At 45.1% G+C, this 12692-nt stretch overlaps 1 protein-coding gene and 1 long non-coding RNA gene across 2 annotated transcripts in view; one reads left to right on the top strand and one right to left on the bottom strand.

Moving 5' to 3' along the window:
• The window catches only part of Rad23b (RAD23 homolog B, nucleotide excision repair protein), a 36215-nt gene extending 31886 nt beyond the window's left edge, over nt 1–4329 (bottom strand). The window contains exon 1 of the mRNA XM_048338579.1: nt 4064–4329. Coding sequence (XP_048194536.1) covers nt 4064–4129 — 66 coding nt within the window. The 5' untranslated portion in view covers nt 4130–4329. The remainder of the gene's footprint in view (nt 1–4063) is intronic.
• Nucleotides 4330–4976: 647 nt separating this feature from the next.
• On the top strand, nt 4977–5515 carry LOC125346220. Its single transcript, XR_007209881.1, has 3 exons — nt 4977–5283; nt 5447–5450; nt 5491–5515. It is a non-coding gene; the product is annotated as an uncharacterized LOC125346220 (long non-coding RNA).
• The last annotated feature ends 7177 nt before the right edge of the window (nt 5516–12692 follow it).

The raw sequence follows: 12692 nt of genomic DNA, 5'->3' as shown, positions 1-12692 counted from the left end.
TTGCCTTGTATACATGAAGCCCTGGGTTCAATTCCTCAGCACCGCATGTACAGAAAAAGCCAGCACTGTGGCTCAATTAGTAGACTGCTAGCCTTGAGCAAAAAAGCAGCCAGGGACAGTGCTCAGGCCCTGAGTTCAAGCCCCCGGGAACTGGCAAAAAAAAAAAAAAGGGGTGGGGGTAGGGGATGAGAATGTTGAAGGGGGTTGACATGGATCAATATGCATTGTAAGCATAAACTGCTTGGTTAAATGGTACCTCCTTTGTACAACGACTAAAAAAGAAATTAAAACTTAAGTATGCAATAGAAAAAAAATCAGGGGGCTGGGGATATAGCCTAGTGGCAAGAGTGCCTGCCTCGGATACACGAGGCCCTAGGTTCGATTCCCCAGCACCACATATACAGAAAACGGCCAGAAGTGGCGCTGTGGCTCAAGTGGCAGAGTGCTAGCCTTGAGCACAAAGAAGCCAGGGGCAGTGCTCAGGCCCTGAGTCCAAGGCCCAGGACTGGCCAAAAAAAAAAAAAAGCAGAACAGCAAAAACCATGGCTGGAGATGTGGCTCAATTGGTAGAGTGCCAGCCATGCAATCAAATCACTTAGCAGTGCTAAGGTCAAAACCCCAGTAACACCTCCAACAAAAGATAACAGAAGAAAAATCTAGTTCATCAAAAAATCTCCCGATTTCATAGACATGTCACTTGTTCAAAGAAATGTAATACTGTAGTTAAAAAGCAAAACCAAAATCCTTATAAAGGTTAACTAACACTAGACAGTGCGCACATAATGGTCAATTGGTACAAAATAGTTATTATAATAAAGTCTTGTTATGTCATGGTAGAACTTTCAAGTTTCAGAAACTACATCAATAAAAATCTTAAAAACAAACTGCTTGCTTTTCCTGCTTTCAATATCCCCAATTAGGTGAGTGAAATTCCCAGAAGACCCAAACTGTGTTCCTTTATGTCCTTGTATTCTTCCAGTCCTTCCAGCAGAGCTCACTGAACTTTTACTTATTCAACAAACACATCATCTCATGATTCTCAATACTTTCTTTCACTCTGGCTAAGGTTCACCTCAAGTTCATGAGTTTCTGTACAACCTACTATATGTATTTAATTTCCTTTGTCACTTCTAGGTAAAAATTGAGCAAGATCAAACCTGAAATAACCAAAACATTAAGTTTCAGGTCAAAAGCTGTAAAATATAGACATATTCATACAGACCTCACAAAAATCCCTTATTTTAGATCTATTTCTAATATCTCTGGTTACATAGTTTCTCAGCAAATTAGAAACAGGATGCTAAGTGTCATTAAGATAATTTTTGGTGTTCCTTTTAAAACTGGAATTCTAAAACACTGCATCAAAAACAATTAAAATTATCACTAGGTTATTAAAATAAAAGATAGGGGTATAGCTCCATAGTAAAGTGTTTTTCTAGTACTTCACATGAGGCCCCAGATTGTCTCCCTAGTAAGGCAGGGAGACTAAGGAAGGGATCAGAGGAGGGAGTTATTACCTCATTTGAAAACCTCACTCATCAGTTTTTACACAGTATTAATACCAACTTATAACAAGAAGTTGAATAAACTACTATCTACAACTAACTTACTGAATATTTCCCAAAGTGTAACTAATGTATTACATTCCCTGGAAATAAAATGTAAAACAAATTTAGATTAAGAAATTTATACAAAAACAGCATTGCCTTTATTAGTGTAGGTACACATATCTAAAGATCGATACAAATTTTACATAGTATAAATACTTCAGCATGCCTGGCAGGCGCCAGAGGCTCACACTTGTAATCCTAGCTACTCAGGAGGTGGATATCTGAGGATGGAAGCTAGGTTCAAAGCCAGCCAGGACAGGAAAGTCTGTGAGACCCTTATCTCCAATTAGCCTCCAGAAAACGGGAAGTGGCACTGTGGCTAAATTGGTAGAGTCCTAGCCTTGAGCTGAAGAGCTCAGGGACAGAGTTCAGGCTCGGAGTTCAAGCCAGATTGGTAATATTTTAGCATAGTGTGGAGTCACTGAGAAGCTTCATTAACACAGACTTAAAAAAAAAAAAAGGCTAAAGGTTTCTGGAATAAGGCGGGTGCAGGTGGCTCACGCCTGTAATCTTAGTTACTCAGGAGGCTGAGATCTGAGGATTGTGATTCAAAGCCAGCTGGGGTGGAAAAGTCCAGAGAAATCGGTGAGACTCAATTAATCACCAGAAAACCGGAAGTGGCGCTGTGGCTCAAGTGATAGAGCACTAGCCTTGAGCTATAGAGCTCAGGGTCAGTACCCACGCCAAGTACAAGCCCTACTACCAGAGAGGGCGGAGGGAGGAGAAAAGTAAAGTTTAATACTGTCAGTTTATCGTTTCCCATGGTACTAACATCATTCATCCCAAGAGTCAAAGCCAAAGATATATTTTACACAATTATTTAAAATCAAACAGCCAAACTACAGTAAAACTTTCATCCTTCAACTTACTAATACACCCCAGGAAAATTCAAAAGAATTTGGTTCTATTAGCAGTTATTAGTCCAAATAGTGTTGGCAATTACTTCTGAAGACAATGAAAACTTTCTCAATTTAAGTGGTATTCTCTATACCTTTTAGAAGTTACTAGATAGCATTATGTCTACAAATAAGGACCTAACTTGATCAAATCATTTTAGGACACAATCTTCCTAAAGTTAGGAACTGCAATTAAAAGAGGTAGACCTTAGAAAACGAAATAGGTAAAACATCACAATTGTTTTGATTAAATAAGTCTCATTACGGACCACCAACTAAATACCATTTAATTTTCCTATCTCTCCACCAAGTGTTATTTCTACTCTAGATACGAAAGTAATTTGTCCCAGGTCACGGCAAGTAAGTTAAAGAGCCACAAATGGAACACAACGATCTCCACCCAAATCAACTTTAAAAAATACACACAGAAGGAGAGAGACAGGCAGTAAGCCGCTGTTTAATTTAAACTTAGCATTACGACCATGTTAGCGGCGTGCGACGACATCACCATTTCAGAATGTATGAATGGCAGTTTTTGATTCTTGGTATGAAGTTGTACTAAACTTCAACATCGTGTCTTTCCCCAAAACCAAAAATGCTTAAGATAGTATGACTATCATGTAGACTTGGAAGAGTTGAAAGGCTTTCACTCAGAATTGTTTCAAAGTTTTTCATATTCTCCTCCCCACCCCCTTGGAAACTATTCAGGGAGGAGGGGGGGAGTGCAGGATTCAAGACTTAGGGACGGGGGAGGGGGGGTGTTCGTCAAATCTGGAGTTGAATTTGGGCCTGGATTTGCAATACAAAAAAATTTTTCACCAACGGAAAGGTCTGAGGGTGTGTGATCCACGTGTGGGTATGAGTTCGGTAGCTGGAGAACCGTTGTTGAAAAAGAAAAAAAAAAGAAAGGAACAAAACGATCTGAGACGCAAATAAAAAGGGCTAACATCTCTTAACGAGGGAAAGGGGCAAAAGGATCCATTTCCACCACCCTTCCCACTCACCTCTTCTTTCACGGCTGCAGACGCAATCGGGTTGTTTTAAAAAGTTGATCATCTCCAGTGTATACCTGGGGCTCCCCAGGCCTAAGCAGGTCCTCCGGGTCAGTGACAACGCCTCCGGCTCCCTTCCCCCACCTAAGCACCACCGCAGGCCACCGGGCTCCGCCGCCCAGGCGGCTCTCGGCCTCCCCTCCCCCCGCCGGCCCCACGACCACGCGCTCCTGGCCCAGGCCTCGAGCGCCCCGCGGGGACGGGGCTCCTCCACGCCATCTGCCTCCAGGCCTTGGGCGCCTGGCTTACTGCTTCCACTCCCACCTTCTCCGGCCACAAAGGCGGCGGAGGCTGATGGGGGTGGGGGGGCGGTGAGGTGGGGGGAAGCGTCGGCCGCCCAGCACCGCGGCCCAACCGCGCCCGCGCCCGCACCCGGGGCCCCGCGCCCCCCACCGCTCCGCCGGAGCTCCGGGACGCGGCCCGCGCGCAGCCCCCCGCCCGGCTCCCCGGCGCGGCCGCAGTCGGCCGCTGCCCGCACGCGGCCTCCGCCCCCCGCCGCACGTACCGTCTCCTCCGGGTCGATGTCGATCTTGAAGGTCTGCTGCTGGAGGGTCTTCAGGGTGACCTGCATGGTGGCCGCCGTGGCTCCGCTGCCGGGCCCCGAGACGGGTGCTGGCCGCTGGGCGGGGTCTGGCCGGGCTGCCCCGGGGTCGCCGCGCCGCGCCGCTCGCGCTCTCGGGAGGGAGGAAGACGGTGGGGGTGGGGGCTTGTCACATTCGCCCCGCCGAGTCTCCTTCCCTCCCGGCCCAGCCCGCGCCCCACGCCGCGCCGCAGCTCCCGCGACCGCGGCCTCCCCGGCGAGCTCGGGGCCGCGGTGCTTCCTCCGGCCCTCAGCCTCTGAGCACTCCCGAGGCGCGAGGGAGCTCCCCGAGATCGCGGAGAATCCGCTACCTCACCACAGGATGGTGGCCGCCATCACCGTGACTCGCCGAGACGTGCCCCCTCCCCCACTCAGAAAAAAAAAAAACCCGGGGGTGGGGTAGGAGGTGGTGATGAGGGGTAGGGCGAGGGGGAAAAAAAAATGGGGCGGGTTGACGAAGTGCGCAGGCGCAGGGTGCGGCGAAGTTCTACGCAGGCGCAGACAGGAACTCCTCCCCGGAATTGGGGGCGGGGCGGCTGGACGCTGTGGAATGTCGGCTGCCCGGTTCCGGCGTGCGCAGGCGCACACCGCGGGCGTCGGCGGCGCCTAGGGACTACCTCGTCGCGCGTCCGCGGCCGGCGTGATCCCGCCCACGGCCTGGCCGCCTACGTTGAGACTCCGCCCCTCGGCGCGGGTTGCGCAATCTGTCGCCGGGGCAGAGCTGCGACGTGGAAACCCGACCGTGTGGAGGAGGTTGAGCCGGGAGCTGGGGGGCCTAGAGGGCGGTAGCTCGGGCGGAGTGACCCGAAGTGGGAAGAGTGAGCCTAAGTGGTGGTCCCCGGCGTGGTGGTCGGCCGGCCATGACGGGGCGCTTACTGTGAGGCGAGCGTTTTGTGCTGGTTGACAACTGCTTCTTTAGTCCCGGAGAGGACCAACTCCCGCCATGGAGGGCCTGGGTTCAAATCTTTATATTCCCTCACGAGCCTTGGAACCTTGGGGTGGGGGGGACAAAACAGAAAGATGGATTTAAAACGGAAGCGAAGAGCCGAGCGCCCGTGTGGCTCATGCCTGGAATCCTCGGGAGGCTGAGACCTGAGCATCACGGTTCGAAGCCAGCTCAGTCGGGAAAGCCCCCGAGAATCCGAGTTACTTAGCAAGGAAAACAAAAGCCAAGTGGTAGAGCGCCAGCCTTAAGGGAAAAGCACCCAGGCCGCGAGTTCAAACCGCAGTACCGACACGACAAGTTCATGCCTGTAATCCTAGCTCATCAGGCGGGCGGAGATCGCGGTTCGAAGCCAGCCCGGGCAGAAAAGTCCATGAGACTCTTTTATCTCCAACAAACGACTCAAAAGGCTGGAAGAGGCGCCGTGGCTCAAGTGGTAGAGCGCTAGCCTTGAGCACAAAGAGGCTCAGAGGCAGCAGCCAAGCACTGAGTTCAGGTTCCACAACCGACACCCCCCTTCCCGCCTGTCCCTCCACCCCTCCCCGAAAAAAACAGTTCCCTGCCCTGTGGTTCTCTTTATCCAGAGGAAATGCCCTCTGCCATCTAGTGAGGGAGGTAGGCCGTTGTACCCACTTCAGTCTCCCTTTCCCGGTTCCTAGAGAGCCTTCTCAAATGTGGCCTTGTCAGTGAACACTACCCTCCCCAACTAAGTCCTCTGGTTTTCTCTGTAGCATTCCGATTGCCATAAAACCAACGAATGTATTGGCTACCTTTCTCATCGTTACTCAATAAACCCCAGACAAACTGCACAAAGGCATGAATCTTGTTAGATGCTCCTAAGAAACGTGCCTAAACGTGGTAAACACACAATAAAAGAATACTAGTGCAATGAGTGAGTGCTTAGGGTTCTTTATAAGTAAAATGTCACTAGAATGATGCGGGTTAAGTCTTTAGTACTGGGAACATATGGACAATCCAGTTATGTTAGTACAGTAAACCCGTCTTATTAGTGGGATTCTTATAAATGGCTTCGCCAAGCGTGGTAATAATGACATTTCAAAAACAAAAGTTCTCAAGTTCCTACCTATGTATCAGGCAGCTCAGTTGGGGGGGAACTGTCATCTCACGCTACTGTCAGTTGTGTTTAAATTATGTGATCTATTTCATAGCCCCTTACGAAACATCTGGCAAATGGTTCCAAAACAGCAAAGTAAATGTTAACATGCTGACTTTAGGCAGTAATGTGAGATTTTTAGATTTGTTAAAAGGTGGCATATTTTTAGCAGAATTTGGGGAAAATGAATATTTTTGTATCCCCAGTAAAGTACCTAACTCCATGTATCCTGAACACTGACAAATTTCCCTCAATAAAGTCTCTGTGGTGCCATAGATCTACAGATGCAATGGTCTAATGAATGTCCTTTACAGATGAGAAAATGGAAATAGAGAGAGGTTGAGTATTGTGCCAAGAGTCACACAACTAGTAAGTGGCAGATGTCAAGTTTGAACTCATGATGGGCTTCAAAGCTAGGTAGCTGGTTGTGTTGCTCCTAATGGGGTGCCTCACTCAATGTCATATTTGACAGAGAGCGGTAATATATAAACGTTTTAAAGTTAGACCATCTCTGTGTGACCAGTTGCAAATCACCTCTCTGGCCTGTATCTTCATATGTACAGTATCCCACTTGGTTTGTTATGGACAAAACAAAAACAGAAAAAGAAGCTAGAAGTAGACCTTTGGTTCAAATGGTAGAGTACCAACCTTGAGTGAAGAAAAACTAAGAGACAGTACCCAAAAGGAAACTTTTTAAAAGATCCAAACTATAACAACAATATAATTACATATTCAAACAATATCCAAGCTTTTTCCAGCCTTTGAGAGCCCACATGATCTAACACTTGCCAAATTCCCAGAGTTCACTTCTGTCTCCCTCACTCACTGTGTCCCTAGATACCACCTTTCCTTTACCCCTCAAACTGGCTAAGCTGGTTCTACCCTCTGGGCCTTTGTACTTGAGGATCCTTTGCCTTGAACTCCAAATTGGTGAGTGACTATCACTTTTTCATCTTTACGTTCTTTATGATAATTTGTTGTTTGTTTTAGACAGGATCTCATTACCTAACTTGGTTTGGACTCAAACTCAGGATCCTCTTGCCTTCCTGTCTCAAGTGCTGGGATTACACATGCATGCCTGGTGCCTATGTGACTTGACTGTCCTCTTTCAAACTCATGTTAAAGGTTCTTCCCCCATATAAAGGTTCTTCCCCTATCAATAGATTAGTAACATTATCAGAGGAATAGGTTAGTTATCTCAGGAATGGCTTACAGATAAAAATGAACAAGCTCTCTGTCTGGCATGTGCTTTCTTCCCTTCTACCGTGTTATGGTGCCACAGTCTTTTCTCTCTGTGGGTGTGTGTGTGTGTGTGTGTGTGTGTGTGTGTGTATTGGTACTGGGGCCTGAACTGGGGCCTCCTGCTCTTGCTTAGCTCTTTCATGCAAGCCTGGCCCCCTACCACTTGATCCAGATGTCCACTTCCAGCTTTTTGCTGATCCTCAGATCTCAGCCTCCTGAGCAGATAGGATTAATGGCATGAGCCACAGCACTTGGCTTAGAGAACATCAGGCTTATGTTAAACTAAGGAAGGGCTCACCTCCTCTAATGTTAGTATGGTGTGACTTTATCTAGTTCTATATGTAATGATCTCATTTTCAAATAAGGTCACATTGTACAGATTCTACAGTACTGGAGTTTAGGTCTTCAACATTGTGTGTGAGTGTGTATGTGTGTGTTTGTGTGTGTGTAACTTATAACACAGTTCAACCCATAAAAATCCCTAAGTTGTGACATTTGTTTTTTTCTGCTGATGTCCAGATTGATATACAGGTTAATCAAGAAAAGTCTCTTTGAAGGGGTGGCACTAGAGTGGAGAAGAATAGATGGGGAAACAACAACACTAGCCATAAGTGTTCATTGTGTGTCTGTCATGTGTAGATGTGAGACCATAGGTAGAAACATCCTTGCCATATCAGAGGAAGTCAGGGAAACAAGCAAGAGGGCAGTGGATAAGGTTATACCTGGAAGGACAGTGTTGCAAATGGGCAGAAAGCCATGGCAAAGACTTTGGCTTTAATTCTAAGTAATCTGGGCAATCATTGGCCATGTAGCAACAGAGAAGTGACATGCAGTGACTTTTTTGTTGTTGTTTTAGTGATATTGGAGCTTGATATCAGGGATTCATGCTTGCAATGCAGGCCATCTACCACTTGAACCATGACTACCAGCCCTTTCTTGCTCTGGTTGTTTTTGAGATAGGGTTTCACTTTGCGGGGTGGGGGGGGGGGGCGGGGCGGGGAGTCCTGAGAGTCAGCCTGGGCTGTAATACTTCCATGTATGATGTAGCTAGGATGACAGACATATTCCTCCATGCCCAAGTTTTTCTCAAGTTTTTTGTGTCTGGGATATTCTGTAACTATGACCTTCCCTATCTCCAGCTCCTATGGAGCTGGCATAACAGATGCATGCCATTGCACCTAGGGATTAGTTAAGATGGGGAGCTTTCTGCCTGGGCTGACCTCAAACTGTGATCCTCCTGAGCTCCTCCCTCCAGAGTAACTAGCATTACAGGCATATGCCACAACGCTCAGTGACATGCGTTTTGAAAGGATTGCTCTGTTGAACTTGCTAGGAGAAGCAAGGATGCAGAGATCAGTCAGGAAATTACGAACACAATCCAGGTAGAATCTTCAATCAGGGTAGAATCTTTCTATATTTAGTGAGGAGTAGCTGGTATCTGGATGTATTGAAGACAGAGAAGCTTTGCTGGTAGAAATGATGGGTGATGTGAGAGACAGGTCACTAGATGTGAGTTTATGGTAGGGAATTCTCTTGATATTATCTAGTCCTTATTTAGCTGGTTTACCCTGACTGATGAGATTCTTCATGGTACCAGTCTGTTCAGCAAATGCTCCCTAGCATCTACTCAGCCCAGGAATTATGTTAGAAATACAATCATATACCAAGTGTGATTGTGGATCCTCAGAAGCATAGAAGTGTTTGATTTAACCTCTTCTGTAAGAAAAACATTATCATTAATTGCTTTAATAGAGTTGTTGCCCTACATCTATTTTAAGTCTGATATAAATTATTTGAAGTGCAGTTGTACCCCATCATCTTTGTCCTAATTAAAAGTTCCTTTTCTCCATCTGTAATATAGCTTGTTTATTCCTCACTGGAGTGACTCAAAACATGTATCCCACAGATGCTGACCACAGTAAAACCTAATAGTTAACACTGGAGTCATAATAAGTATACAGCCTTCCCTCCCCAACATCTGTTTTCTTTCATCAGTCCTTATGAGAAAGCCTAAGTGACAGTGTGCGTAGACCTTAATGAAGGCAAAGCCCACAGTTATCTCCACCTCTGGTTTCCACTTGCATGTCATGCCCCCATACTTCCCATAGGTTTCCTGTTGACTCTCCTAACTACCAATGTCTTCTTTTATTACACTTACATTTTTATTTCCTCTCTTTGGTCTCACCTGACATACCTGAACATGAACCTCTCTTCACAGTTCTTCACCAATCATGATTCTCCTAGAAAGTAGTTATTTTGGCTAATGGCCACGCTCAAGAGACCCGACATTAAAGTAGAAAGAAAATACAATAAAATTCAAGGTTGAGGATATAGCTCAGTCTCTAGAATGCGCAGGCCCTAGATTCAATTCCCAACACTACAAGAAAACTCATATGTTCCTAGCTGTTGAGCAGTAGTTCCCTTTCCCCTCCTTTATAAATTCATTAGTACTTATGATACAAATTTTGTTTTCGTAAGACCTTTTCTAAACTAGATGTTTGTAGAATGATGACATTTTGCTAAGAATGAAAATATTTCCTTATTATAATAAAAGTTTTCACTTCATTATTAAAAGCATTCCAGGATTATACTATAATTTGTAATACTTTTTAAAGCAATTTCAGGGTTTAACAACTGAAGTTTAAGAAATCTATAGACTTTCTGTACTCCACCCCCCAAGTTTCTTAGTTCTATGAAATCTCTTACAAGAGATTCAGCAACTATGTAAATTCAGATCCCTGGGAAATAGATACTAAATAGAAGGTTAAGATTTTTTTTTTAATCGATTGTGAAAAAGACAAGAAAGCAGGACTGGGAAGAAAAGTTTTCTTTTGTCTTGTGTTAGTCCTGGAGCTTTAACTCAAGGCTTGAGCTTTTGTTGCTAATCTAATACTCTGCCACCTGGCAGGGAAAGTTTTCAAACATGCTGGTAAATTCCCATGTGAAATAAGTAAATTAAAGAGGAGAGTGATGGGGCTGGGAATGTGGCATAGTGGTAGAGTGCTTGCCTAGCATGCACGAAGTCCTGAGTTCAACTTCTCAGCACTACATAAACAGAAAAAGCCGGAAATGGTGTTGTGGCTCAAGAGGAAGAGTACTAGCCTTGAGCAGCCAGGGACAGTGCTCAGGCCAAGTCCAAGACCCAGGACTGGCAAAAAAACAACAACAACAACAACAAAAACAACGTTAAAATACCCACCCAAAGAGGAGAATGATGTAGGTAGATCTGACAAAGTCTCATCTAGTATGGACACCTCTGGCTTAAAACTATCTATTACATTATCATGTCCAAATAATCACTGTTCGGACAAACTTCCTGGACTCTGGCATCTCCACGTTCAGTGGCTCTGTACTACCCAGGAAGCACTGATGGATAACTTTAATTCTCACAGGAAAGTTTTCACTTAGAGGATACTCTGGGCAGGCCACCTTAGTTAGATGATATGTTGGGTGAGATGCTATGCTATGGATGAGAAACTCTTAACTTCTAGACAGAAGCTCTAAGGGCAGAAAATGGAAATATGCCAGGAATAAATGTCTACCTCAGTATGAATGAATTTCATGATTTTCCAGCATGCAAAGGGCTGAAATGCAGTTAAGTTACTACTGAGAGGTTTGTTGATTCCCCAGACACAGACTTCTGTTAAGTTGGTCATTCAGAGATATTAGTAACAAATAACTTGGTAAAAGTCTATGCTGAGGCCCCCCCCCACAATAGTTTCTGTCACTGCTACCATGATCATGATCACCCCATTTAGGGGGTCTATGATGCTTCTACTTTTGTCTCCCAATAGCCTTTTCTAAGTAGAATAAACTAGGTCTAGCTAGATATAGCCTGATCTTATCACAGCATGAATTCAGTCAGCTCACTCATGCTCAAAATCTTGTTAATGACTCCCTAGTTCACTCAGTAAAGTCCTGAGAAGGTTTTGTGCCATCTGTCCCCTCTCCTCCCCTTTCTTTTCTGACTCATTGGCTTACATTTTCCCAGGTTCACTGTGTTCTACTCACTCTGGCTTCTTGCTGTCCTTTAAACTGGCCAGACCTTCTTCCCCTAAGGACTTTTTTCTTCCTTCATGAAACACTTCATGGATTACCTTTTCCTTTACTACTTCCAATCTTTTCTTAAATCTCTTAGTCTCAAGCAACCCTACCCTGACCCTTTGATGACCCTGTTTAATATGATATCATGTCCATGCTTCCCACTCCAACAATCCCTATATGCCTTATCTTGCCTCCTTTCCCCCTCCCCCTTTAAATATACCGCATAACTATTTCTTTATTGTATTTATTTATTTTTACTGTTTTTCTCCTCTGCTAGAAAACAGAGATCTTCGCATTGGGAATTCATAATCCCCTCTCCCCCCCTTTTATTTAAGACAAGGTCTCAAATATGTAGCTAAGGCTGGCCTTGAACTCCAGATCCTCCTTCAGCCTCCAGAAAGTTGGGCTTATAGGTGTGTGTTACCACACCTAGTTTCATTCACATTCTTTCTTTGTTTTTTTTTTTTTTTTTTGGCCTTTCCTGGGGCTTGGACTCAAGGCCTGAGCACTGTCCCTGGCTTCCTTTTGCTCAAGGCTAGCACTCTGCCACTTGAGCCACAGTGCCACTTCTGGCCATTTTCTATATATGTGGTGCTGGGGAATTGAACCCAGGGCTTCATGTATCCGAGGCAAGTGCTCTTGCCACTAGGCCATATTCCCAGCCCCATCATTCACATTCTTAAAACACTGAGACTTGTACCTGAGGAACTGGAGGTGTGGCTGTGAAAGGAAAAAGCCTAGTGAAACCACATGACTCTGAGTTTAAGCCCCAGGACCTGCAAAATGCCATGTGCATGTAGTAGAGAAATAGCTCAGTTGATAACAAAAGTGAACTTAGTCTCAGGCTCTGGTAGCTTATGCCTGTGACCCTACCCACTTAGGAGGCTGAGATTTGAGGATCAGGACTCAAAGGCAGCCAGGGTAGGAAAGTTTAATCTAGTATTAATGCACATATACATTCACAAAAGCAGCCACTGGTTAAAAAAGGCAGGTTGAAACAAAATGATATTATTATATATATTAAATAGTTAAGACTTAATAACTTCCAATGATATCAACAATATAAAAAATGAATTGGAGTGTTTTTTTAGTTCATTTGTGAGTTAATGTTAATTTTTTGGAAAGCCATATGATTCTTAATTTCTAGAATTTCAAATCTGTGTAACTCATTCTACGTGAATACTCCTGAAGCTACTTTGCTGGGCTTAACT

Source organism: Perognathus longimembris, chromosome 1 (assembly GCF_023159225.1).
Source record: "Perognathus longimembris pacificus isolate PPM17 chromosome 1, ASM2315922v1, whole genome shotgun sequence".
Classification (NCBI taxonomy): Eukaryota; Metazoa; Chordata; class Mammalia; order Rodentia; family Heteromyidae; genus Perognathus; species Perognathus longimembris.
This window is presented reverse-complemented; position numbering and strand designations above follow the sequence as displayed.